Source organism: Cyprinus carpio, chromosome B20 (assembly GCF_018340385.1).
Source record: "Cyprinus carpio isolate SPL01 chromosome B20, ASM1834038v1, whole genome shotgun sequence".
Classification (NCBI taxonomy): Eukaryota; Metazoa; Chordata; class Actinopteri; order Cypriniformes; family Cyprinidae; genus Cyprinus; species Cyprinus carpio.
In genome coordinates, this window is record NC_056616.1 from 22,949,317 (window position 1) to 22,971,584 (window position 22,268).

The 22,268-nt window shown below is 34.4% G+C and overlaps 2 protein-coding genes across 2 annotated transcripts; one reads left to right on the forward strand and one right to left on the reverse strand.

Moving 5' to 3' along the window:
• Positions 1 to 834: 834 nt before the first annotated feature.
• LOC109113063 (PR domain zinc finger protein 1-like) lies at positions 835 to 10,320 on the reverse strand. Its single transcript, XM_042746837.1, has 7 exons — positions 9,834 to 10,320; positions 8,187 to 8,396; positions 6,087 to 6,209; positions 4,070 to 4,331; positions 2,348 to 3,144; positions 1,329 to 1,457; positions 835 to 1,242 (listed from the first exon to the last, which is right to left on the reverse strand). Exons 2-7 carry the CDS (start codon positions 8,370 to 8,372, stop codon positions 967 to 969), a joined length of 1,773 nt encoding a protein of 590 aa, XP_042602771.1. The 5' UTR covers positions 8,373 to 8,396; positions 9,834 to 10,320; the 3' UTR covers positions 835 to 966.
• An 836-nt stretch (positions 10,321 to 11,156) lies between these two features.
• On the forward strand, positions 11,157 to 20,962 carry LOC109112798 (prolyl endopeptidase-like). The gene is made up of 15 exons (XM_042746331.1): positions 11,157 to 11,353; positions 12,372 to 12,446; positions 12,530 to 12,663; positions 14,104 to 14,234; positions 14,316 to 14,525; positions 15,545 to 15,666; positions 15,743 to 15,848; positions 15,934 to 16,125; positions 17,080 to 17,277; positions 17,688 to 17,791; positions 17,874 to 18,010; positions 18,111 to 18,205; positions 18,935 to 19,066; positions 19,160 to 19,316; positions 20,431 to 20,962. The coding sequence occupies exons 1-15, from the start codon at positions 11,312 to 11,314 to the stop codon at positions 20,723 to 20,725; spliced, it is 2,130 nt and encodes a 709-aa protein (XP_042602265.1). The 5' UTR covers positions 11,157 to 11,311; the 3' UTR covers positions 20,726 to 20,962.
• The last annotated feature ends 1,306 nt before the right edge of the window (positions 20,963 to 22,268 follow it).

Genomic DNA, 22,268 nt, shown 5'->3' on the forward strand with positions numbered 1-22,268 from the left:
ATATTCTGATACACTGCAAGTAATATTTAAAAAAAAAATCATGAAATAGCACAAATGAAAAAAGCATTAAGACAAAACTATTAAACCACTCTTTTAGGCAACAGAAATTGCATTTATAAATTATGTGCAATTATAACTTCTAAAACAAATGTCAGCTTTCTGCTGTTTGACATTTATGAAAACACTCTTGCCCTGAGACTACAAGTTCAGTTAAAATCTAACTTCTGAATTCTTGTTTGCTTGGATTTACTGTGCTCCTTTGTTATTACACAAATATGATATTACACAAAAATTATGATATTGGATAAAAACAAAAATAAAACCCAATGTGACAACTTGCCCCGATCTCTCCTTAAAACTATATAACATGTCTTTTGCCAGTAGTTTATTAATAACAAATAAAACCAATGACAACATCATGCAACATTTAGCACTGTGCATTTAGATGTTATTCATATAACATATATTAGCACACAATATCATTCAAAAGTTTCGGGTCAGAAAGATCTTTAAGTCTTTAAGCTCACCGAGGCATTTATTTGATCAAAAAATACAATATAAACAGCAATATTGTGAAATATTATTGCAAATTCAAAATAACTGTTTTCTGTTTGAATATATTGTAAAATGCCATTTATTCTTGTGATCAAAGCTAATTTTTCAGCATCATTACTCCAGTCTTCAGTGTCATGATCCTTCAGAAATCATTTTAATATGCTGATTTGCTGCTCAAGAAACATTTCTGATGCAGTTGTGCTGCTTCAATTTTTTTTTTTTAGGATTCTAAAAGAATAGAAAGTTTGAAAGAACAGCATTTATTTGAAATATGTGTGTGTGTGTGTGTGTGTGTGTGTGTTTGTGTGTGTGTTACATTATAAATGTCTTTACTGTTAGTTTTAGATCAATTGAATGCATCCTTGCTGAATAAAAGTGCTAATTTAATTAAATAATAACATATCAGACAATTTACTGATCATCTTCTTTCTGTATAATGGAAACCTCTGGAGAAAGAGAGCTGGATGAATCAGGTGTCACTACTGTTTGGGCCTGTGCTGCTCCCTGCTGGACAACAGGTGGAGCTGCAAGCGCCCAGATCACCTGACACATCTTCTTGATAGACTCCAGCTCCATGAAAGCCTCAAGCTTTGCTGCAACTTCACTCAGTTCAAACCTCTGGTCGCCCGAGTGCAGCCGCAGGTGAGTCTTCAGGTTACTGCAGCTGCTGAAGCGCCTGTTACACACCTGCACACGAGACACATCACATGAGCACATGAGATCTCCACTGACTCTGCTAGACAGCAGTGAGATGTTCCTCTGTGTGCTCTTACCTGGCACTCATGTGGTTTCTCTCCCGTATGAACCTGGATGTGCTTTTGAAGGTGAGCCAGCTGGGAAAAGTTCCTCCTGCAGATGTTGCACTTGTATGGTTTCTCACCGCTGTGAACCCTCAGGTGCACCTGGAGCACAGAAAGTCAAGAACCGAGAGCGATTTAGTGACAAATAAATAAATAATAATAAAATTAATAAATAAAAAATTAAGTAGCACATTTTTTTTAACATTGATAATAATCAGAAATGTTTCTTGAGCAGCAAATCAGCATATTAAAATGATTCTGAAGGATCATGTGACACTGAAGCCTGGAGTAATGATGCTGGAAATTCACAGGAATAAACAATATTTTAAAATATATTTGAATATGATGCAGCTTTTTAAAATTGCAATACTGTTTTTACAGTATTTTTGATCAACTAAATGCAGCCTTGAGCCGCAAGATTTCTTTCAAAAACATTTTCTAAAACTTTTATATTATCATTTTTATTTTTATGTATAATTGATATACTATAATAGTTTTTAATATTTTGAATTCATTTTTTTTTTTATATTTTCCACTTTCAATTTCGTGACAGTTTCAGTAATTTTGTTGTTCATTTGTTATTTTAAGTAGATTTTAAAAAATATATATTATTTCAGTTTTTGTTTTAGTTATTTTCATACTTAAAATTTAACTCAAATTAAATGAGGACTGATGCCTTGACAACTAGTGGAAATAAAAAACAAAAAATAACTGTTAGATTTTTATATTTTATTTCAGATAATGTTTATTTAATTTTAAGTTAGAATTTTTATTTATTATTATTATTTTTTTTTTTAATGATTTTACTTTTAGGTAATTATAATATCACTGGTATATATTTTTATACCCTTTCAACCAGTTTTAATTTAATAAAAAAAAAACTAAAAAAGTAATAAAATTCCTTATATATCATCATCTCAGACATTCTTCACTGAAACACTTAAACTGCAATTAATAAATCAGAGATCCATAAAAGATAATAACCCATGTACCTTCAGATTAGACAGTTGACTGAAGTTCTTTCCGCACACGTTACACTTATACTGGATCTTTCCATTCTGTCTCTGCAATGGATACGGTAAAGACTTGTAACCTACAGTCTGTTGCTTTTGGCCAGCCTGAGACTCTGTGCCGTGGCGGGTGGAGGCGGAGACACATGAGGAAGCCACGCCCATCTCAGGTGAGTCTCTCTGGGCTGTGATGTCATCTGCACTGGACACTTCAGCTGGAGACGGATCCGTTGTTTTAGTGAGGGCTGGCGGTTGGTTTGTGGAGCCTTCACGATTCGTTTCTCTCTTTACAGAGTCTGACACTTTAATTATGGGGTCGCCTCTATTGGTCAGCGCTAATGACAGATGATTCTCATTGGATGTTGGATGCAAGAGAGATGGATACATGTGGATTGGTGGAACATTATGGGACATGTGTGGTGTTGTTCGGCCAAATCTCACTGGCTGATGTGATGGCATGTATTGAATAACAGGCCATATATACACTGGCATAGAGGACTGTGGGATAGCAGAGGCATGTACATGCTTCCCTACACTAGATGCCATTTTCAAGTTTAAAGAGACCTCAGAGATGGCATTAGTCACTAAAAATGGAGGTAATTTTGGATTCTGCAGGTCTCTGGTCACTTTTTCCCCATATTTCGTTTGTGTGATGGAGTTAAACGGTTTGCTTGGAAGAGTTTCTGTGTGATGATCAGTCGAGCGATCCAGATCCAGGATTTCAGTGACCGTGTGACCTCGCTTTCTCCTCCTCACTTGATCTTTATGCTGAGAATGAGCTGAAGCAGAAAAAACACACAAAATATTCAGAGAACATTGAGAACACAGAGAACAAAGCCACAGACTTTTTTGGCAGAATATAGGTGTAATTTTCGCATTAACTTCATGCAATAAACATGATTTTAGTGTTGTAATTTTGATTTTATTCTTAAAATATTGATGTTAATCTTATTTATTTAGTTAGTTATTTTTCAGTGTGACACTAAAATGCCCATACTGCATGCAAACAGAATCTTGGCACAGCGGCCAAAAAAAACAAATAAAAAGTAAAAAATAGTATTAAGTTGATGATCCTCATTGGACGCGCATTTAGAGAGAAATGCATCTTTATGGATTACATAGACTAATGAAAGAGTTTTTAATTTTTGATTTGAATTATTTAGTTTTAAAGTGGTCATTTATAGCATTCTTTTAATATATTTATGTCAGTGAGGCAAGTATTTGCTGAGTTTCGGTTCAGTTTTTGTGAAGCGTTCCTGGTCAAGATCGAGACTGCAGAAAGCTACCCTGTTTATTTTCTTTATTTTACAAAAGCACAACGTTTTGTTGATATTGTGAGTGCGCACAAATAAAACACTTTGCAGTTCTGCATGATGTATATTCTTATTTTTATGAGGAAAAATTATGGTGTATTTTAAGAAAAAAAAATTATGGTCTTTTTAAGAAAAAAAATGCAAGTGATGGCGCTGGCGCCTCCATGTCCTTGCACTTCAGCTTCCACTCTTCACACAAACAATTGGATATTTACAACACATTTATCTTACATTTTTTCAATTTAAGATTAGAAGCTGTAATCCCATGAAACAGCAAAATATTAAATATATTACTAATAAAATAAATGCATTAATTTTATATTTTTTACTTTTCATATCATTCCAGGTGTATGGCTAAGAATAGCATGAAATTGATGTGGCTGTCACTCACAGTGTGTGGGAAGTGGCTGTTTTAGACAGGCAGTTCTGAGGCCGGTGCTCATTGGCTGTTCGTGTTTTAGGCTCCGCCCCACCAGCAGCTCCTCCCCCGGCATTAGAACCTTCATGGCATAGAAGTAAATCTGCATTCCAATTTGGAATGCGGCAAGATTCTGTTGCCAAGGAGACGGGGCATAGTTTACAAAGCGCATCCAGTTGCTGCCTCTCTCATCCTCACAAGACAGGAAGTGATGCAATCGCCCATCTGAGAAGATCTTTGTAAGAGAATAAAAACAGAACCAGAAGATTAAAAATGACACTTTTTTAATCATCCGCCAGTGTCAGTATGAGCAATAGTTATGCTTAGCAAGCACTAATAAGCATCCTGACGGGTTTAGGAAATAAAACCACATGAGATTAGTGTTTTGTTCTCAGACTGAAAGTGCACATCTGTTTGCGTGAGCAACTGTGTGAAAGTGAGAGTTGGCGTGGTTTAGTTGTTGATTCAGTCTTTTAGCTGCCGGTTGAAGAGCTCGACTGTTTGACCTAATAGCACCTGTTTCTCTTTCTCTCTTTCTTTTTTCAGTTTAGTTTTTCCAGTCTAATATTGAACTTAAGAGATTGCACTTGCATGCTTTGCGTTTGATGTGGTCATACAGAGAGACCAAATTAATTTCCATTTAAAACAATATTTACCCCTCTAGACATTTATGAGTGCATAAATTAGTATAGGCCTATAAAACATACTATGTTTCACTACTGTTCAAACGTTTCGGGTCATATCTTATGCTCACTGAGGCTGCATTCATTTGATCAAAAATACAATAAAAACAATAATATTGTGAAATATTATTGGAATTTAGAATAACTTTTTTATTATTTATATATATGTGTGTTAAAATGAATTTTCAGCATTATTACTCCAGTCTTCAGTGTCACATGATCCTTCAGAAATCATTCTAATATGCTGACTGGCTGATCAAGAAACATTTCTGATTATTGTCAGTGTTGTAAACACTTATTTTGTGTAAATCAGGATACTTTGAGGAATGTAAAGTTCAAAAGAAGAGCATTTATTTAAAATAGAAATATCTGGTAACATTATAAATGTATTATTTACTTTTAATAATATAAAAGTATTTATTTCTTATTTATTTATATTTATTTTATTATTTACTTTTAATAATATAAAAGTATTTATTTCTTATTTATTTATATTTAATTTAATGGCTGTCCAATGATTAATCACGATTTCTCAGTCAAAAAAAAGTTTTATTACATTTATTATGTATGATGTTATATTTATTATGTATATATAACCTGTAAACAAACATAAATTAAATTTAGAAAATATTTACATGTATATATATATATTATCTATATTATATATATATATAAATATATTTATATATATATATATATTATTCTTAATATATATAATATGTGTGTGTATTTATATATACATAATAAATATACACAGTATACACACATATATTTGTAAACTGGATGTGATTAATAAGTGATTATCATTTGACAGCCCCTATATATATATATATATATATATACATTTTTGACTGTATAAGACATATCTATAATATTAAAGTATGAATTTAGAGTGTTTTATAAATTTTTAATATTTTAGAATTTTGAGGCCAGTTTCCACCCACAAAATTCTAACCCTGAGAAAATGAACGTATACATCAGAAATACTGACTGAATGTAACGTGTGAAATTCAATGGTACTGCAAATGCATCAGAATGATCTATTCAGCTTTTCTGGAAACACTGCTCTCCCTTTGTGTGTGTGTGTATGCGCTCCTGTCAGCCACTTCCTTGCTGAGTCAGTGTGTGAGACACGAGTAGCTTTACTGGCACATGTAAGCGAGGAGCAGTGCGTCAGAGAAACCCAACACAAGCGCACACACCCCTGAAGCATGACTGGTAAATATGAACCCCAATGACTCAAAATGGTTTTCGATCTCTCTCTCTCACACACACGCCTTTTATCTTTCTCACATCTGCTGACATACCATCCAGATGTGTTTTTTGCGGATGTTTGCAGGCAAATGTTCAGGGTGAAGATGTTCTCCGAGCAGCGGGCCGAAGTGGGTCCCTGCAGGAATGACCCCTGTGGCAAAAACACCCAGCACCTTCTGATGACACACCATTAGGAAAAAAAAGACAACAGAGAGCCTCTTTATATGTAAAAATTGCTTTGTGAACACTTTGAAATATGAAGCAATTTTGTGCATGAGCTTATAAGTGTAACTTTTAATGAACTGATTTTTTGTGATTTTTAGTGGATGTATGAAGTCAGTTCACCTCAGGTTCACACACTACACAGTGTAACTCTATTTTTATCCTTTTTTAAATCCATCAAACGCAATTTGTGAAATATATTATAACTGAAAAGCATGCTTGTGACATGCCAGTGTTATTTTAGTATAATTAAGATTGACCATTTGAAACCTTCTTTCTGCTCTCATGATGTTCTCCCTCCACGTATTTTAAAACAATTTTTTGACTCAGTTGGACCTAGTTTGGTGTCTTTTCTGAATAAATGTTTAGTTTCAGGGACTATACCTGATAGCCTCAAAGAAGCTACTGTGACACCTCTTCTTAAGAAACCTTCTCTTTATGCTAGTAATTTTAATAATTTTTGACCTATCTCAAATCTTGTGTTTATTACTAAAGCACTGGAGAAAACTGTGTTTATTCAGCTACAGTCTTTCCTTAGTGCAAATCATATTTTTGAAACTTTCCAGTCTGGTTTTAAGCCTCTGCATAGCACAGAGTCTGCTTTATTATGGGTCCTTAATGATACTTTGTTGGCGACTGACTCTGGTGACTCTGTTATCCTAATTCTGTTAGACTTAACCTTGGCTTTTGATACAGTTGATCATAAAATTATTTTATCTCAACTAGAATATTTTGTGGGCATCCAGGGAACTGTTCTTAGCTGGTTCAAATCATATTTAACAAATAGAAGTTTCTCTGTCAGATTAGGTAGTTTTTCTTTGTTGCCTGCTAAACTTTCCTGTGGAGTGCCACAGGGTTCTATTCTCGCACCCTTTCTTTTTTCTTTGTATTTACTTCCTTTGGGCTCTATTTTCAGAAAGCATAGTGTATCATTTTGCTGCTATCCAGATGATACCCAAATTTATCTACCTTTGAAACTAAATAAACATGCTGCTCTAAAATCTCATTTTGCATGCCTGGATGAAGTGGAAATGTGGTTCTCTCAAAATTTGTTTTATTTCTGAATGAATAAAAAAACCAAGGTTATAGTCTTTGGCCCCAGTGAAAATTCAGGGAGCAGAAGTATCGACCTGGACTACCTTGCTCCTTTTACTTCTTCCTGTATTAAGAATCTAGGTGTTTTCTGGGATCAGAGGCTCAAATCTGATAAACAAATAAATGCAGTTATTAGTTCCTGTTTTTTCAGCTATGCCTTCTCTCAAAAATTAAATATTTTCCCTCTGTGAAAACTGTAGAGATTGCTATATATGTGCTCATTGCATCTCGCTTGGACTACTACAACTCTCTGTATCTTGGCATTTCTAAATCTTCCATCGCAACTAATCCAATTAGTACAAAACGCAGCTGCTAAATTCCTCAAAGGACGATGTAAATTTGAACACGTTACTCCAGTTTTGAAATCGTTGTATTGGTTACCTGTGCATCTTAGAATTGAGTTCAAAATTCTTCTCTATGTTTTTAAATCTATAAGTAATCTGGCAACGAGCTATCTATCTGATCAACTTTATCCATACAATCCTACACGAAATCTGAGGTCTGGTGATCAAAGACTTCTCGTTGTCCCCAGATCACGGTTAAAGCATAGAGGGGATAGAGTCTTTGCGGTTGCTGGCCCTATATATATACACACACACACACACACACACACACACACACACACACACACACACACACACACACACACACACACACTATACACAATATTTATATTAAAACTAAATGAAAATGAGAAATGTTGCCTAAATGTATTTTACATTTATTTTATTTTAAGTAACAAATTGTTTTATTTAACTATAACCTTTTAACTTTTAAGTATGATTTAGGTGTCCAAATAGGTTTTTGTGCCACTGTACATGTATGCATGTATGTACCTGATTGTGATATGCAAAACTGAGGTTTCTGGGTAATGATTTCTGGGCTATGGTTTCCTTCCACCCATGAAAGTCTGGGTCACACTGATCTTTAACATGATGGTTGTGTCTCACATCCACTTTCTGCTCCTCAGTTTGTTCAGTGATGCTCTTGTTTGCTGTGGTTTTGTGTGTTTTTGATGGCATAATCAAACTGAGTGGAGATTACACCTGTGATTGGCAAAAAACGATACACATGATGATCAATGTAAGATAAAACGTTCTGTATTTCCTATGCAGCTGTGTTCTTTTGTGTTACTTGATTTAATAGAATAGTTCACCAAAAATAAAAAAAAGATTCTGAAGAATTACGTGCAGGCCATCTAGTATGTAGATGAGTTTGTTTCTTCATGGGAACAGATTTGGAGAAATGTAGCATTCCATCACTTGCTCACCAATGGATGCTCTGCAGTGAATGGGTGCCGTCAGAATGAGAGTCCAAACAGCTGATAAAAACATCACAATAACCCACACCACTCCAGTCCATTAGTTACTGTCATGTAAAGCAAAAAATCTGCATGTCTGTTTCAAATAAATCCATCATTAAGATGTTTCTAACTTAAAACCATTGCTTCTGGCTTAAAAGCTTCCTTCAGAGAAAAAAATTTCCACTGACATCAAAATGCACCAAAATAGTGTTTTGGCTGCAGTGCTTGATCTGTGCATATTTCTCTCTTGATTCAGATGAGATTACTATTTGACTGAAGGAAGCATTATTATTGATTATGGATTCATACTTTGGCTAGAAGCAACATTTTGTAGTTGGATTGTTTCTTACAAACATGCAGCTTTTCACTTCAAAAGACGTTAACGGACTGGAGGTGTGTGGAATTCAGCTGTTTGGACTTTCATTCTGACGGCACCCATTCACTGCAGGGGATCCGTTGGTGGGCAAGTGATGCAATGCTAAATTTCACCATATTTATTCTGATGAAGAAACAAACTCATCTACATCTTAGAAGGCCTGAGGGGGAATACATATTCAGCAAATTTTTATTTTTGGGTGGAATATCCCTTTAATTATTAATTATAATTAACTGAGGAATCAATTGACAAAACGAGCAACTGAAAAGACAAAACACAAATGAGATCTCTTTAGCAAAATGAAATCAAATGCATATTTTTCAACATCAACAGTTGCAATCAAAAGCAAAAAACATGAGCTCATTTGCATTCATTTTATGGCTCTATGCTTTTATTGTACCATATGTCACCAGTTGTTCTATTTGTATATTTTATTCTCCTAAGGAGTTTTACAGGCATCTGAGACAAAGTTGATAATTATATGAAATCTTAGCTACAAGTAAGAAACTACTGAGTAATAAGATTGTACTCATGGAATGCAATCATTCTTTTTTTTTATTGCAGTAAGACCAAAAGCACAGGTTTGACAAGTCCACGACATGTCAGACTGATATGGGAATTCAAAGTAACAAAGCAGTAAGAATGAAACTTAACACCAAAGCAGTTCTCGCTCACGCATCGAGCTGCGACCACAACACACACTCAACATCTGCCCTGAAGAGGTTTCCTTCAGCCTGAGGTTCAGCTGATTCACACGCTCCATAGCTTACAGACCACATGCATGTTCAGAAAAAAAGCACTTACTGTGGCTTATGTTATGTGAGCTTCTGTCCAGCCGTCTGTAGGAGGACGTTGCAGTCAAGCTCTCCGTCTCTGTTTCTCTTGAATGTGTAGAAACTTGCGTTTTCATTCAGACATCATCTGAAGACAAACTCCACCCTGATGTCTTCCTCCACCCCTCTGAGTCTTTCTCTTTTTCTCTCTTTGAATGTGCATTTCGCAGAATCTCACATGGTCTCTATGTGACAGCTCAGAAATATCAGTTTTGATATCTGTTTCTAATCAATGCTGAATAATAATAAAAAAAAAACTCACATAATTTAAATGTATTAATTTAGCTGATACATTCAAATGAAACAAAACCATGATCTTGTATTGGCAGGTTTTTTTTGATGAAGAAGACACATAAACTGAATTAACTTTTTGTAAACAGACTTACATTATTCTAATATTTTCTGATTTTCTATACTGTATATCTGATTTTTTGGGGAAGTCGTGGCCTAATGGTTAGAGAGTCGGACTTGCAATCCAAGGGTTGTGAGTTCGAGTCTCGGGCCAGCAGGAATTGTAGGTGGGGGGAGTGAATGTACAGCACTCTCTCCACCTTCAATACCATGACTTAGGTGCCCTTGAGCAAGGCACCGAACCCCCAACTGCTCCCCGGGCGCCACAGCTTAAATGGCTGCCCACTGCTCCGGGTGTGTGTTCACGGTGTGTGTGTGTTCACTGCTGTGTGTGTGCACTTTGGATGGGTTAAAAGCAGAGCACAAATTCCGAGTATGGGTTACCATACTTGGCTGTATGTCACGTCACTTTCACTTTATTTTCTGTGTTGCAAGAACAAAATATTTTAGTATACAAATATGGCTTAAAATGAATGAATGAACAAACAAACGCATGAATGAATGAATGAATGAATGAATGGATGGATAAATAAATAAACAAACAGGCCTAAATAAATAAATAAATGAAAGTGCTTTACAAGAGAAAAAAACAAAAAAACAAAAGTGCTATAAAAGAGGCTGATAATGTTTCTTGTGTTTTTATTTTATTTCGTATTCACTCAAACGTTTGTTTATACACGCGCTGTGCACTGATCTCCATAACGTAGCTAGGCCTACATAAAAGAGAAGAAATAAAAATGCGCAAAAAAGACATTGAATAAAAATAAAATGCAATAAAATTAAATTGTAGACCTATGGAATGCAATAAACATTATTAACAAGATATTATTAATCACCACTTAGTGAAAGATTGGCTTATTAATATTCAGAAGCACGTAAGCAGAACCTAATTAATATTCATGATGCGTGATCACGGCCGGCGTGTGTTTGAGGGAACAGCAGAGGACGCTGTGAGGATTCCTGCGCTCTTTCCAGCAGCGCGTTTGTCTTTGTACGCAGTCTTTGACTGTTGATTCCGGACATTGTGCTGCTGCTAAACTCTCCAACACTCGTCTCAGTTTGTTTCATCTGTTTAGCAGCTCGGAAGATCTCTGAATAATGGCTTTCCAGTATCTAAACGCCTATAAGGACGAATCAGTGGTGAGTGACTGAAAACTGAGTAACAGAGAGAAAAAGGACATGAATGAATAGATGGAAGGATGAATGAGAGCAGATAGATGAAGGAAGGAATGATGAAATAAGCGAATAGATGAATGCATGAATGAATGGCTGAAAGATCTATGAATGAATGGCTATATATATATATATATATATAATATATAGCGATAATATATATATATATATATATAAACATAATCATGGTGTGGTATGCATGCATGCATGTATGTGTACACACACATATCCACACACACACACACACACACACACACACACACACCCACACACATACATATATATATATCCTATGTGTGTGTGTCCGTGTGTGTGTGTGTCATGAATACATTTGAACTAAAGTTTATAAAATATGAAAAAAAAAACATTTCAGCCACATTTCTCTTATTTATTTATTTATTTATTTATTTAAAGTAAGTCCCTTTATTCTATAGTAAGGTATTCTATAGTCTTTGGTTGAACTTGATGTACTAAAATAACTACAACAAATTGAAAAACTAAGGTTGCATGAGTGACGAATGGATAAAACATACAATTGAATAAAGGAATGGGTGAATAGATGATGGAGTACGGGAAAAATGGCTGAAATTATAAATGAATCCATGAGAGAATTAAGGATGAATAAGTAAATGAACCCATAAGAGACTGAATTAATGGATAAAAAAGAAATAGAGGTCCTGGTTGTTTATCTGAGAAATTCTCTTTCTTTATTATTTCTTTAGAGATTGTGTGAATGTCTGTATATACTAAGTTTGTAATTTATAAGACATGTTAATGTTCTTGAAAGATACTTCATTAAAACAAACAAACAAACAACAAAAAAAAAAACATTTAGGCATTATCAAACACTCTTCCTGATCTAACAGATAGTCCCGCCCCAAAGCCAGCGCATTAGTTGATCATCTTCCCCCTGTACTATGATGTGTGATGATGTTGCGGTAGTGACCTCACCGCTCATGTGATGCATGTGTATGTGTGTTATCAGGTGGATGACTATCATGGCTGTAAAGTCCCTGACCCCTACAGCTGGCTGGAGGATCCTGACAGTGAAAAAACACAGGTGATCTCCACACGAGCACGTGAATTATGATTCTGTATAACTGAGATATGACTCTGTATGTGGGATGTTTTTGTGTCCGTCAGGCATTTGTGAACGCTCAGAATAAGCTGACCCTGCCGTTCCTGGAGCAGTGTGAGATCAGAGACATCTTTAAGGACCGTATGACTGAACTCTATGACTACCCCAAATACAGCTGCCCCTTCAAACGCGGGAACAGGTGAGACGCGAACAAATAACGAATGAAGTTAGTGTTTAGAGTGGAGCGCTTAGAATGGGAGACTATGCACTGCAGTGGAATAAACTATAAAATGCTCTCCAAGCTTTTGTTTTGTATTTGTGAACACATACACTACCGGTCAAAAGTGTGGAGTAGTTGTTTTTTTATGTTTTTGAAAGAATTTAGTTATGTTTACCAAAGCTGCATTTATTTGATGCAAAGAAAAGTAATATTGTAAAATATTTTTACAATTTAAAACAACTGTTTTCTATTTGAATATGTTTTAAAATGTAATTTATTCCTGTCAAGTCAAGTCAAGTCAAGTCTGCTTTATTGTATTTATTTGATGCACAGTACATACATACAGAGAATCGAAAATTGCTTTACTCTCTATGCTACAGTAACAATTAACTATAGTTAAAAAAAAACTACCGATCAAATACTAAAATGTCGATACAATTATACAATAAGGGAATTATAAAAACAAAAAAAACAAAAAAAAAAAACGACTATATAATAAAATAAAAGTTACATAAATAAAGTTAGTAAATAAAGCAGCGCAAGGTAAGTGACAGAATATAGTTGGCCATCAATGGAGTAGTGAAACAACAGTGCAGTTAAAAGATTTTTTTTAGTGCAAAAAAAAAAAAAATCACTTTAAAATGTAATTTATTCATGTGATGCAATGCTGAATTTTCAGCATCATTACTCCAGTCTTCAGTGTCACATGATCCTTAAATAATCATCCTAATATGCTGATTTGCTGCTTAGTTATCGATTATTATTGATTCTCAATTATTAATAATGGTTATTATTATTAGCAATGTTAAACATTTGTGCTGCTTAATAATTTTGTGGAAACTGTGATACATTTTTTTCAGGATTCTTTAATGAATAGAAAGTTCAAAAGATAGCACTATTTTGAAATAGAAATATTTTGTAACATCATAAATGTCTTTACTGTCATTTTAGCTAGCTGAATATAAAATATAATAAGTATTTTATTTTATTAATTGTACATATCCCCAACTTTTAAATGGTATCACAATTTCCACAAAACTGTTCAGCAACATTTTCAACATTGATAATAATAATAAATGTTTCTTGAGCAGCAAATCATCATATTAGAATGATTTCTGAAGGATCATGTGACAGTGAAGACTGGAGTTATGATACTGAAAATACAGCTTTGCATCACAGAAATAAATTACATTTTACAATATATTCAAATTGAAAACAGTTCTTTTAAAAGTGCAATGATATTTTTAAACAAATACAATAAATGCAGCCTCGGTGAGCAGGAGAGATATCTTTCAAAAACGTTAAAAAATCGTTATTATTCCAAACTGTTGACAGGAATTGTATGTGTGTATGTTTTCTGAAGTACTGCCCTAATAAACACACTTTTTTTTTTTTTTTTTTTTTTTACCCTCTCCTGAAGTATTTTCACTTTTACAACACTGGTCTGCAGAACCAGAGTGTTTTGTACATGCAGGAGAACCTCGAAGCTGAGCCCAGTGTGTTCCTGGACCCAAACACCTTCTCAGAGGACGGGACGGTCGCTTTACGAGGTGCCAGATGTTTCTGTGTGTGTTTGATGCAGTGTGTATCGCTGTATTGACCGTCAGCTAAGGCTTGCGGTGTAATCTCAGGTTATGCGTTCTCTGAGGATGGCGAGTACCTGGCGTACGGCACCAGCGCGAGCGGCTCCGACTGGGTTGAGATGCGCTTCTTGCGCGTGGACGGCGCTGTACTTCTGGAGGACCGACTGGAGAGGGTCAAATTCACCTGCATGTCCTGGACCCACGACGGAAAGGGACTCTTCTATAACTCTTATCCTGAGCAGGAGGGCAAGAGTGACGGTAAACACACACAAACACACATGATGCACAAATTCACACATGCAGGTATAAGAGACAGTGTTAGGTATTTACATCCTATATTAGTATTTATTAATATTTTATATTAGCACGTATTTTTACATTTTCAGTTTTCACGATCCTCTATTTTCAAGTTTTGGTATTGGTATGTGCTTTTGTGTCAATTTATATATATATATATATATATATATATATATATATATATATATTATATAATATATATATATATATATAATAATATATAGTTTTTTAGCTTAATTTTTTTTTTTTTTCAAATTTTGTTTAATGATTTTTAGCACTTTAACCTAAAAATTTTTCGGCTGTTTTTTCATCTAATATTTCTATATTATAATTTAATTCAGCTTTTTAAATTTTATTTCAATATTTAATAGCTTTAGTATTATTATTTCATAACTGATAGTCTCTTTGTTTTAAATATTTCTATTAAGTTTTATTTTAGTTTTAGCACTTTAACCTAAACCTATATAATTTCTCATTTTTGTTTAAGTTTTTCATCTAATATTTATATTTTATTTTAATCACCAAAAATGATTTTTAATTGCTTTAATGGTAACAGTTTACAATAAGGTCCCATCTGTTAACATTAGTTCATGCTAATTGAAATTTGCTTTTGCTTGAGTTTAGATTTGTTTTTGTTTTTGTTTTTTATTTATTATTTGTTATTTGTTAATAAAAATGTTAATTTTTATTTTTTTTTATTTTCATGTGCACAAAAAGTCATAAGTAACAATTTGTGCATTGAAATACTTGCAGTGAGGCATATAATAAGTATTTATTAAAAAATAAATAAAGGTCTGTTATAATGTTAAAAGATATAACTTTTACTTGATGTACTAGTAAATGTTTAAATGAATATTTACTGAGATTAATAAATGCTTTAGAGGTATTTTTCACTGTTAGTTCACGTTAACTTATGTAGTTGAAGTGTTTTAACACCAGTAAGAGATCTTGACTGGCTTCTCTCTGTCTGTCTCTCTCAGGCACTGAGACGTCCACTAACCTGCACCAGAAGCTGTACTATCACGTGTTGGGAACCCCTCAGTCTCAGGACGTCCTGTGTGCTGAATTTCCCGATCAGCCGAAATGGATGAGCGGTGTTGAGGTAAGAAACACACACACAGATGGTGCTTGATTTCTGCTTGTGTTATGAGGTTAGTGACGTGTGTGTGTGTTTTCAGGTGTCTGATGACGGCCGTTATGTGCTTCTGTCCATCCGAGAGGGCTGTGACCCTGTCAACAGACTGTGGTTCTGTGACCTGAACACCGTGCCGCAGGGAATCACTGGTACAGATGCTCAGAAACGTTATCATTCAGATGAAAATGCTTGCTTTCTGCTGACAGGATCTCATGTATATCTTCATGATGACAGGATTGCTGCCGTGGGTGAAGCTGATCGATAACTTCGATGCGGAGTATGAATACGTCACAAACGAAGGAACCGTTTTCACTTTCAAAACCAACCTGGACGCTCCTCAATATCGACTCATTAACATCGACTTTGGCCAGCCGTCCATCAGCCAGTGGAAAGAGCTCATTCCCCAACACGACAAAGACGTCATTGGTGAGCAGAGATGCTTTTAATGAGATCTTTACTGTCTTATTGTGCCTAATTCATCTGCAAGAGAGACACTATGTTTTCGTGATCTTTTCCCTTTTACTTTCCCCACAGAAATATGCCACATTATGGAATTTAAATGTGTTGCAAATTCAGTTTTTTTTTATTCTGTTTAATTTATTTCAATTTATTGATTTAAAAAGAATAACATAAGAGTTTTATTATGTCATTTAAGATATTTGTCAAAAGTTTGAATAATTGACATAATTTTTTTTTTTTTAATGTTTTTGGAAAGAAGTCTTGTATACTCACCAAGGATGCATCTATTTGATTAAAAATTCCAGTAAAAGCGGTAATACTGTGAAATATTATTACAATTGAAAATAACTGTTTTCTATTGTAATATATTCTAAAATGTTATTTATGTCAATGATCAAAGCTGTATTTTCAGCATCATTACTCCAGTCTTCAGTGTCACATGATCCTTCAGAAATCATTCTGATATGCTGATTTGTTGCTCATTGGTACTCAGTTATTAATAATGGTTCTTTTTAAAATCAGTGTTTTCACAATTCTTTGTTTACTGCAAAAATTCAGCTTTAATTTGAAATAAAAATCATTTGTAATGTCTTTGTTAGTTTTTTTTGCATTGATTGAATGCATTTTTTGTGTATATTTTTTTTTAATTAACTTTTTTTTTACTTAACCAATACCTTTCATATAATATCAAAAGCACTGTGGTTAAGTAAAAAAAAAAGTTAATAAAGTTAAAAGTTTATATATATATATATATATTCGTATAGATATATATATATATATATAATATTATATATATATATATATATATAAATGTGGCTTAATTTTTATACTTTTAAATAATTCAAATACAAACAAATAATTTAAATATTGAAAAAACTGAGCCATATTTTCTCTTATATTTCTCACATCTCTCTCTTTCAGTGTTTGCTACCTGTACATACTCCAGGTTCCTGTTTGTGTGTTTCCTCCATGACGTGAAGAACGTGCTGAAGATGTTCCATCTGTCCTCGGGGGAGGAGATACACACGTTTCCGCTTGATGTCGGCTCGATTGTGGGCTTCACTGGGAGGAAGAAAGACTCTGAGATCTTTTACAGCTTCACCTCGTTTTTTTCTCTAGGTGGTTCGTGGATTATTCAGGATTTTGTGATATAGAGATTTTTTGTTTTTAGGGGGAGTTTTAGAAAAAATTTTAATTTTGTTTTATTTTTTATTCACCCTCAAGTCATTCGAAATGAGTTTCTTTCTTCTAAAAGAATATATTTTAATTAAGGCTGGTAAACAGTTGACGGTAGCCATTGACTTGCACAGTATGGAAAACAAATGGGTACCGTCCAATGTTTGGTTACCAACAATATTCTAAATTTCTTCTTTTGTGTTCAGCAGAAGAAAGAAACTCTTACAGGTTTGGACTAACATGAGAGTGAACACATTTCTGGGTGTACTATCCCTTTAATAACTTTAATAACAGCAATCAGGTAATGTTGTAAGAGGTGTGTATTGTATGATGTATGTTGTGTTTTCCTGCAGCGATCATCTATCACTGCGATCTGACGCAAGAGCCGCTGCAGCCGCACATCTTCAGAGAGGTCACGGTGAAGGGCTTCAGTCCTGCTGACTATCAGACCACTCAGGTGCAGCAACACGCTTGCAGACGCTTCATCTGTCCGTCTGCGGTACGAGCGCCTTCACTTCAGGTCTGCTTGTTTCTTACAGGTCTTTTATCCCAGTAAAGACGGCACCCAGATCCCAATGTTTATTGTCCATAAGAAAGGAATCAATCTGGACGGATCACATCCTGCCTTCCTGTATGGATACGGAGGATTCAACATTTCCATCACACCCAGCTACAGGTACAATACTAACCGAACACAGAAACATACAGCTGATCACACACGCCACTGATGCAGTGCTGTTCTTGTAAGCATCTGTCTCTCGTTGTTTGTGTTTCAGTGTCTCTCGGCTGATATTCGTCAGGCATCTGGGAGGGGTTTTAGCTGTTGCCAATATCAGAGGAGGTGGAGAGTATGGAGAGACGTGGCATAAAGGCATGTGACTTTAATTCTGGAGCTAATCAGGGATTGAGCTGCACAGATGTTCATAATAAAATACTAGCAAATTGTATGCCATGTATTTATAGCTTCCTTTTATTTTAAATAGTACAGTAGCTTGGGGGTGAGTAAGATTTTTTTTGGTTTGATTTTGTTTTAAAGAAATGTACACCTTTTGTCAGCAAGGATGCATTCAATTGATTAAAAGTGAAACTAATTATACTTAATTATACTGATGTTCTTTCTATTCATCGCAAAATCCTGAAAATATGCATCACAATTTCGACAAAATAGGAGGCACTACAACTGTGTTTAACATTGATAATGTTTCTGGAGCAGTAAATCAGCATATCAGAATGATTTCTGAAGGATTATGTGACACTGAAGACTGGAGTAATGATGCTGGAAATTCAGCTGCGCATCACAGAAATAAATTACATTTTACAATATATTCAAATAGAAAATAGTTATATTAAATTGCAATAATATTTCACAATTTTTAATGTTGTTACTGTATTTTTGATCAAAAGAAAATTTGTAAACAGAACAGACTTTTTTTTTTTTTAAAGCGTTACAAAATCTTACTGCCCCCAAATATTTGAACAGTAGTGTAGATACTACAGTGATGGTTGCATTTTATGTGTAGTATGCATTTGAAAGATACATATCTTTAACATTCTGATGCATTTAATGAAATCTGTCTCTTTCTTCTCTCTTCCTGTGCAGCGGGGATGTTGGCCAATAAGCAGAACTGTTTCACTGACTTTCAGTGTGCAGCTGAGTATCTGATAAAAGAGGGTTACACCTCCCCCAAAAAACTCACCATCAATGGAGGCTCCAACGGGGGGCTGCTCGTGGGTATGACACACACACACACACACACAGACACACACACACGCACACACACAGGTTTGTGTTCTCCTGCTCCTAAATCCCGACTCTCTCCTGCAGCGGCGTGTGTGAATCAGAGGCCTGATCTGTTCGGCTGTGCTGTGGCTCAGGTCGGCGTCATGGACATGTTAAAGTTTCATAAGTTCACCATCGGACACGCCTGGACCACTGATTTCGGCTGCTCGGAAATCAAAGAGCAATTTGATTGGTTAATCAAGTAAGTTTACTTCTACTTGCTACAGTGATGCACAGATACATTTAATTTACTGAGACATTCTGTTACTGTGATTTTACCCCATTAACTGTGGTAAAATCATTGTAATGCACATCGTCAAGTGGCTTATTGATTTTATAGAAGATGGTAATATCAGTATGGATAAACTATTTAATGCATTTATTAGTATACCTTAATCTTATTTATTTGTTTTGGTATTTATAATATACACTGTTGATGTTGTTGTTGTTGACTAAAACTGTTCGGTTGTTTTTTTTAGTAATTAAAATAAAGTTGAAATAAAATTTAAGGTTTAAATGGAAAAATATGGCTTTGGTAACTACCTGAAAGTTGAGGTACTAAAACTAAAATAAAAATAAACTAAAGCTAAATAGGATAAAAAATAATAAAAATTACAAAAGCACATAAAATTACAAAACTTTAAACCAAAATATTCAAATATTAATAAATACTACAATAATATGAAATAACTAAACCTAAAATAACACTGATTATATACCTATAATCTTTAAATACGGCAGATTCACCAGCTGAATATTTTGCATTGAAATATTTTTTTTGTATTCAATATAGTATTTCTTATTTTATTTTATTCAGTTTTATTCAGCATTTTATTTTATTGTGGATGCATTTTATCCCTTTGTTAAGTCATGATTCAGAAACTATTTTCAGATTCAAGCCTCCCCGCCATTTCAATTGTTAACCTTTAATGATAACTATTTATTAAATTATTCTATAATTTTTAATATATGGTGTTGTGAACTAAAAAATAAAACTAAAATGAATGTTGCCCTGGCTGTAATGAGAGTGTTAAGCGAGAGTGTTCTATATATATCTATATATATATATATGTCTATATATATATATTTTTTTTTTTTTTTTTTTTTTTTTTTTTTTTTTATTACAGCCAGGGCACTTCTTTTTTTTTTTTAATTCAGAAAAGATAAATCATTGTCTGGCCAACTGAGATTTTGGTATGGGGATAAAGACATTAGGATCATGATCTTTCAGTAGTACTACAGGAAAACATAAGTGCATAACTAACATATCATAACTGTTCTGAATTTAAAGAGCTGTAAACGTTCTGACCCTGCAGGTATTCTCCTCTTCATAATATCCGTGTCCCAGAAGCTGACGGGGTTCAGTATCCCGCCGTACTGTTGTTAACGGGTGACCATGACGACCGTGTGGTGCCGCTGCACTCGCTAAAATATATCGCCACACTGCAGAGTGTGATCGGTCAGTGGTCCGGCCAGTCAAACCCTCTCTTTATCTACGTGGACACAAAGTCGGGTCACGGCGCAGGAAAGCCCACCAGTAAAGTCATTCAGGAGGTGGCCGACACGTACGCCTTCATCGCTCGCTGCTTGAACCTCAGCTGGATCGAATGAAGCCAAAGTTACGAGGCTCTAAGCTGTTCCTCTCCTCCTGCAGGTTTTTCTTCTGACAGTTTGATTTTGTTCATGCCTGTTTGCTCTCCTGTTCACTCAAATATTCCCCTTTTTTGCTCTCTTTTTGTCCCACTTCTCCACATTTTCATTCTTTAATGTTACATGCGAGTAAAACAGTCCAGTGTTGGTTGAAAACTGAATCACATTAATGACTGATTTCATATCAATTCACCATGTGTTACGGCTGCGTACGAGATACACTTAGGAAATATAAGCATTACAGAGGTCACGGGGTGAAGTGTCATAACCTCTCTAGCACTTTACTAAAGCTGTATTTATTCAACGACGGGGAGACATTAACAGTTTATGGATCACTTAGATGTACAGCACCCATCAAAAAATACGTTTGCAGGTGAATCTCATGCAAACATGTTCAGGTCACATTTTGCTTCAAAACTAAAATAATTTTTTATGTATTATTACACTATTTTTAATTGCAGTTAAGCACATTTAAAATAGTCGTCAAGTGTTACAGATTTTATCTGGACATGCTTCTCATAAATCTCAGAGGTTATTCTTATTACTAAACATGAGAATATAATACATTTTTACATTTAAATCAGCATAAATTATATAAATCCTTTGCAATAATGTCATGTAATAAATGAGTTTTTGCATACAGTATTGAGAACATATCATTTCTTTTTTTTTTGGTTTTGATATATAAGGGGGTGTTTTTTGTTGTGGTGAGATTCATTATTGTGTTTTTTGTTTTTTGTGTGTGTGTGTGTGTGTGTGTGAATGAGCTGTATCCCTCCACAGAAATCTGTTTCTACCTCCACATTTATGCAGATTGTTTTATCTCAGAAGGGAAAAGCAAACAAAATAACCTACTACAATAAAACACATTTGAACATGAATATGTTTTGTGTGCTCAGTAAGATGTTTTTAGCTCTTGTTTACCTGTTAGATAATTTTACAGAATAATATTAGCATTTCAAATGTTTATTTTTTATGTTTTAAATATTAAGAGAAATGATTAACCTCATCCGGTGTGAATTGAATCTCTGCAGTGTCTCGCTGTCTTCCTCTACTGGCTTGTCGCAGGATTACACACTGAAACAAAAATAAAGCAGCAGTGTTCAGCAAGATCTAATTTCATTAAATGGCTCCGAATATCCTGCAGAGGATCATTCTTTAATGTGGTGTAATGATTTTTTTAATACTTGGTAGTCTTCCCTAGCAATAATTTTGATAAACCAATTAAACATATGTAGGCTACACAGAGCCAGCAGAGGCATCAGTAAACTAGCGGCCCCCAAGAATACATGAAATGACAGCTTGCTTTATTTTTATTTTTGTGATATATGTAATTGGACAATGGTACATTATACAAAAAACGCAAAATTAAATATTGTAGTCTTATTTTTATTAATATTTCTATAGGAGCTCTTTATGACAGATGTATCACTTTATGTATTTTTTCCTTTATTTTTCAAAATATACACAAACTTGTTAACTATATTATAAACAATATGATATA

Excerpts from the sequence above, each read along its gene's own strand:
- LOC109113063 (XM_042746837.1), bottom strand. The coding sequence starts at position 8,372 with ATGCCATCAAAAACACACAAAACCACAGCAAACAAGAGCATCACTGAA. Across the intron at positions 6,210-8,186 it reads GTTTTGCATATCACAATCAG|AAGGTGCTGGGTGTTTTTGC; the intron begins GTACATACATGC and ends GTGTGTCATCAG. Across the intron at positions 1,458-2,347 it reads GTCAACTGTCTAATCTGAAG|GTGCACCTGAGGGTTCACAG; the intron begins GTACATGGGTTA and ends TCTGTGCTCCAG.
- LOC109112798 (XM_042746331.1), top strand. The coding sequence starts at position 11,312 with ATGGCTTTCCAGTATCTAAACGCCTATAAGGACGAATCAGTG. Across the intron at positions 14,235-14,315 it reads CGGGACGGTCGCTTTACGAG|GTTATGCGTTCTCTGAGGAT; the intron begins GTGCCAGATGTT and ends GTGTAATCTCAG. Across the intron at positions 17,792-17,873 it reads CTGACTATCAGACCACTCAG|GTCTTTTATCCCAGTAAAGA; the intron begins GTGCAGCAACAC and ends TGTTTCTTACAG.